A 4,518-nucleotide genomic window follows, 5' to 3' on the forward strand; every position below is an offset into this window, starting at 1 on the left:
TTTCTCTATGTTTCTTATCTCTCTTTATGTTTATATAAAGTAGAGAAATACTAAGAAAACCAATAATGATAGACTAGCAAAATTGAATGGCGTAATGTTAAATATTGCTTGTCTCTCTTTTAATTACAAAATAAATATTAAATGAGTTGAAAATATTTTAACAAATACAAAAGAAGAAAAGTAAAAAAAAAATGATTTATTAAATTTATATATTTAAAATTATATATAAATTTTTTAATAATTTTATTTAATATTTAATTAAATTTTTAAATTTTGTTGAATTTCAGTCAAATCAATACATTATTAAATCAGTAATTTTACCGGTTTATTAATGGATGCGGTTTTTGCAACTTACATTTTTGTCACATTTGATTTTAACAGAAACACAGAAAATAACATATTTAACAATTTTTTTTGATAATCCATGTTTATTTATCTATTTTATTATGTTTATTGATAATAAAAAAAATATAAGCATACGTTTTAACTTTTGGTATAATGCCACATAAATTTAAACGGATATGAATAAAAAAAATGTTAATTTTTGTTAAAAGTTGTATATATATATATAGAGGAAAGAGGAAGAATCCGAAGTCCTAACTCTGAAAGGCGAAAACAAAAGAAGGGCCCTGCCCTTTTTGTATCTGTACCTCTCAATATCTTCTTCTCTTACTGCTTCTGTATCTTTTCCTTTCTCCATTCTCTTCCCTCTCTTTCCTTTTTTTTCCTACCAAAATGGACCCATCTTCAACAAAACCAGCTCAAGCACCCTCTTCAATATTCTTCTAGCTCCTCATCATTACTCTCTCTCTCAATCAAACCATCACCAAAACCCCCTCTATTATTTCCCCTAAACCTATTTTCACTTCAACACATTTTGTACAAATTTCTTTATACCTATACATACATACATATATGCAGATGAGGATGAGGATGCAATGGAGAAGTGGAACCGCCGCAATCCTCATCATCATCATAATAATAACAATAACCTCCTTCAACATTGCTCATGGTGGCGGTTACCAACAAAATAACATCGATGATGGTAAGATGATGAGAATAGAACTCGTGCACAGGCACGATTCCCGCTTCTTCCGAAACAGAAACAGCGACAACAATGGCGCCTTGGATCAGCTGGAATCCATAAAAGGATTCATCCAGCGAGACACCGTAAGGCGCCAGAGGATGAACGAAAGATGGAGCATATCCACCAACAAGAAGAAACAAAACTTGAATAACAGAAGACAGAACTATGAAACGTTCGAAATGCCAATGCAGTCGGGCAGAGACAATGGCCTAGGCGAGTACTTCGTCCAGGTCGAAGTCGGCACCCCCGGCCAGAAGTTCTGGGTGGTTGCTGACACCGGAAACGAGTTAACATGGTTTAACTGCTTGGATAAGAAGCCACCTAGCGTTCTTGGTGCGCATAAGAAGCGTCACCGTCGAACAAGGCCGAGGTCGAGGACGAGGTCATCAAGGAGAACAAAAAGAAGGAGGAGAAGAATAAGAAGGCCCAAGAATACTAATAATAAACAATGTGTAGATGGTGTATTTTGTCCGCAGCATTCGAAATCTTTTGAGACAGTTACATGTTCATCCCTCAAGTGCAAATTTGATCTCAGCGATTTGTTTTCTCTAACTTACTGTCCTAGGCCTTCTGATCCATGCCTATATGATATCAGGTTGGTAACTAAGTTCTGTTCTTCTTTAATTTTTTTTCTTTTTTTATTTTGCTTGTTTATGTTCTTTGTCTTTTGTCTTGTTTCTTGTGTTTTAATTTTTAAAATTTTGGTTTCATTTAATTTTTAGCCAAATTGAATTAATGGGTTGTTGTGAAAGAAGGGAGCATTGGCAGTATTATACATGCGGAGTGGGTGTTTTTTTTTTTCTCCTTTCAGATAAGAGAGTGAGTTTGCATTTTGCAAGAAGCATTATAATTGAATAATGGCTATATCTTTTTCAACCTCAAATTTAGTTTATAAATTTTTTTTGTGGGCAACGTGTTTGGCCAACTAAGACGGTTTGGAAGGAGCTATGTCCTTTCTTTCTGAGAACAATAATAAGTAGTCAAGTTCCAATTTTAAAAGCTAGCCTAAAATACTACTATTTGGAAGATGTCCCTTTTTATAAGAGAGGGTGGATTGAATTTTGTTCTAGATTTTTTTTTTCACATCACATTTAGTTTGGTTGGTTTATAGCTAACTTAGATTGAAGAGAGGTTAATGACTAGTTTAAACAGGTATCTATTAAATTCTCACTTTGTAAAACACAATCCAATTAAATTTAACATTCACAACTTATTAAAAGCAATAAAGGCTATTTGATTTCACCCTTGAAGATACATGAAGAAACAGTCACTTTTTCTTATCCTGTCAATGCATTTAAAGCTCAGAAAGGAGTGAGTGTATTTATAATAAGCCTGCTTATGGTGTATATGGCCATCAATATCATAATCAAAGATCTAATGTGTGCTTGTCATTGAAGGAAAAAATGCCTTGTGGGGTCTAATTAACAAAAAAGTTACCCCTGCCCACACACACACACAAGCACCAAAAAGTTGTTCTGATCCTGCTGGTGACCCAGCAACCATTCTTTCCAGCTTTCAACCATTGGTTATAAATGAGAGTTAATGTTAGTAGGTGAGTATCACATGACCAACATTTTTGTGCATCCAACGCCATGTTGGAACAAAGATTATTTAAATTGGTCATTTGCTTAACCTAGTTCACCCCAGAAATTAAAAAACAGAATGCAACTAGTATCTAGCTCAGCTAGTAAGTGTCATGATACACATGAATAGTTATATTTTTAATACATCTTCTTATACGATAGGATTTTTTGGGTTTGTGTGATGCATAAGCTTTCCCTTTTTTTTATTCATTTTATGCTGAAATTATTATTATTTTTTTTTGGATCAATAAAGATTTAACTCTAGATGTTTAAGTCATAGGAACTCTCATATCATGTCATGATATTAAAGGCTATGTTGCTTAATCCAAATCTTAGTTCAAGTCCTACGTGACTAACTGTGTCAGAAGTTACAATCCGGAATAGATATGTGAAATTGGTCATAGCTATAGATATTTTGACCCTTAAATCAACTATATCATGTAGTTTTGACTAACAAAATAAAAAAGACAAAAATAACATGTGCAATCCTTGACAGCTACGTTGATGGTTCATCTGCTAAGGGTTTCTTCGGAACGGACACGATCACAGTAGACCTCACAAGTGGAAAGCAAGGGAAATTGGAAAACCTGACAATTGGATGCACAAACTCCATGCTGAATGGTGTAACCTTCAATGAAGACACAAGTGGAATATTAGGACTAGGCTATTCTAAAGAATCATTTGTTGACAAAGCAACACTACAATATGGTGGCAAATTCTCATATTGCCTAGTTGACCATTTGAGCCACAGAGATGTCTCAAGTCACCTATTCTTTGGTAACCACAATGTCACTACACTAAGCGAAATCAAGAGAACAGAACTCTTCTTGATTCCTCCATTGTATGGTGTTAATGTCATTGGAATCTCAATTGGGGACCAAATGCTGAAAATCCCACCTCAGGTTTGGGATTTCAATTCACAAGGAGGAGCCATAGTTGACTCAGGTACAACGTTGACCACATTAGTTGACCAAGCATATGGTCCTGTTTTTGAGGCACTCAACAAATCCTTGGCCAATGTTAAATTGGCTGATGGGGATTTTGGGCCATTGGACTTGTGCTTTGATACTTCTCAAGGTTATGATGAGAGTGTGGTGCCAAGGTTGGTGTTCCATTTTTCAGGGGGTGTCACCTTTGAGCCACCATTGAAGAGTTACATCATTGATGCTGCTCCACAAGTTAAGTGCTTAGGGATTGTTGAAACAACGGGTCCTGGTGCTAATGTTATTGGGAATATCATGCAACAAAACCATCTCTGGGAATTTGACTTGTCTCTTAACACGGTAGGATTTGCTCCTTCTTCTTGCAACTAGTTAATTTTATTTAAGTGAATCGGACTTTTACTATTATTTTGATTAGTCATATTTACTTCGCCTAAAGTGGTTAATTTCATTTTTGTGTAAGTTTTTCTTTTTAATTGATTTTGGCTCCCTCGTTTCCTTGTGGAGATAGAAGAAACAATGCACATTTGGTGTTTGTTTTGAGGTAAATTATTACTTGTAAACATGTGTATCATACATTTAATTGAAGTTCTTGAGTTGTCTATGACACGTGGCAAGATCACATATTGCATCCAGAGTCCAGACTTATCTCCTTGCCTTCTTATTATTCTCTTCATTCCTTCCCAGCGGAATCAATTCATGGATTATATTTAAATCATTCGCACCTATTTAATCAAATTAGGGATGAGATATCAGATATGGTTTCCAAAGATGATTTTGGACGGTTCTAATAAAATTTCATTTCAAAAGTCTATTTTTTGGTTTCTTTTATCTACTGCATAAACAGAATAGAGGGATATACGATAAATCACGATTTTAAATCAGGAGATTTCAAAAAATGACAAAG

General features: G+C 34.6%; 1 protein-coding gene across 1 annotated transcript; it reads left to right on the forward strand.

Moving 5' to 3' along the window:
* Positions 529-4,248, forward strand: LOC107613600 (protein ASPARTIC PROTEASE IN GUARD CELL 1). Its single transcript, XM_016315676.2, has 2 exons — positions 529-1,682; positions 3,167-4,248. Exons 1-2 carry the CDS (start codon positions 916-918, stop codon positions 3,981-3,983), a joined length of 1,584 nt encoding a protein of 527 aa, XP_016171162.1. The 5' UTR covers positions 529-915; the 3' UTR covers positions 3,984-4,248.

This window comes from Arachis ipaensis, chromosome B08, assembly GCF_000816755.2.
Source record: "Arachis ipaensis cultivar K30076 chromosome B08, Araip1.1, whole genome shotgun sequence".
NCBI lineage: Eukaryota > Viridiplantae > Streptophyta > Magnoliopsida > Fabales > Fabaceae > Arachis > Arachis ipaensis.

Coding starts and splice junctions, on each gene's coding strand:
- LOC107613600 (XM_016315676.2), top strand. CDS start 916: ATGCAGATGAGGATGAGGATGCAATGGAGAAGTGGAACCGCCGCAATC. Junction 1,683..3,166: donor CCATGCCTATATGATATCAG/GTTGGTAACTAA, acceptor AATCCTTGACAG/CTACGTTGATGGTTCATCTG.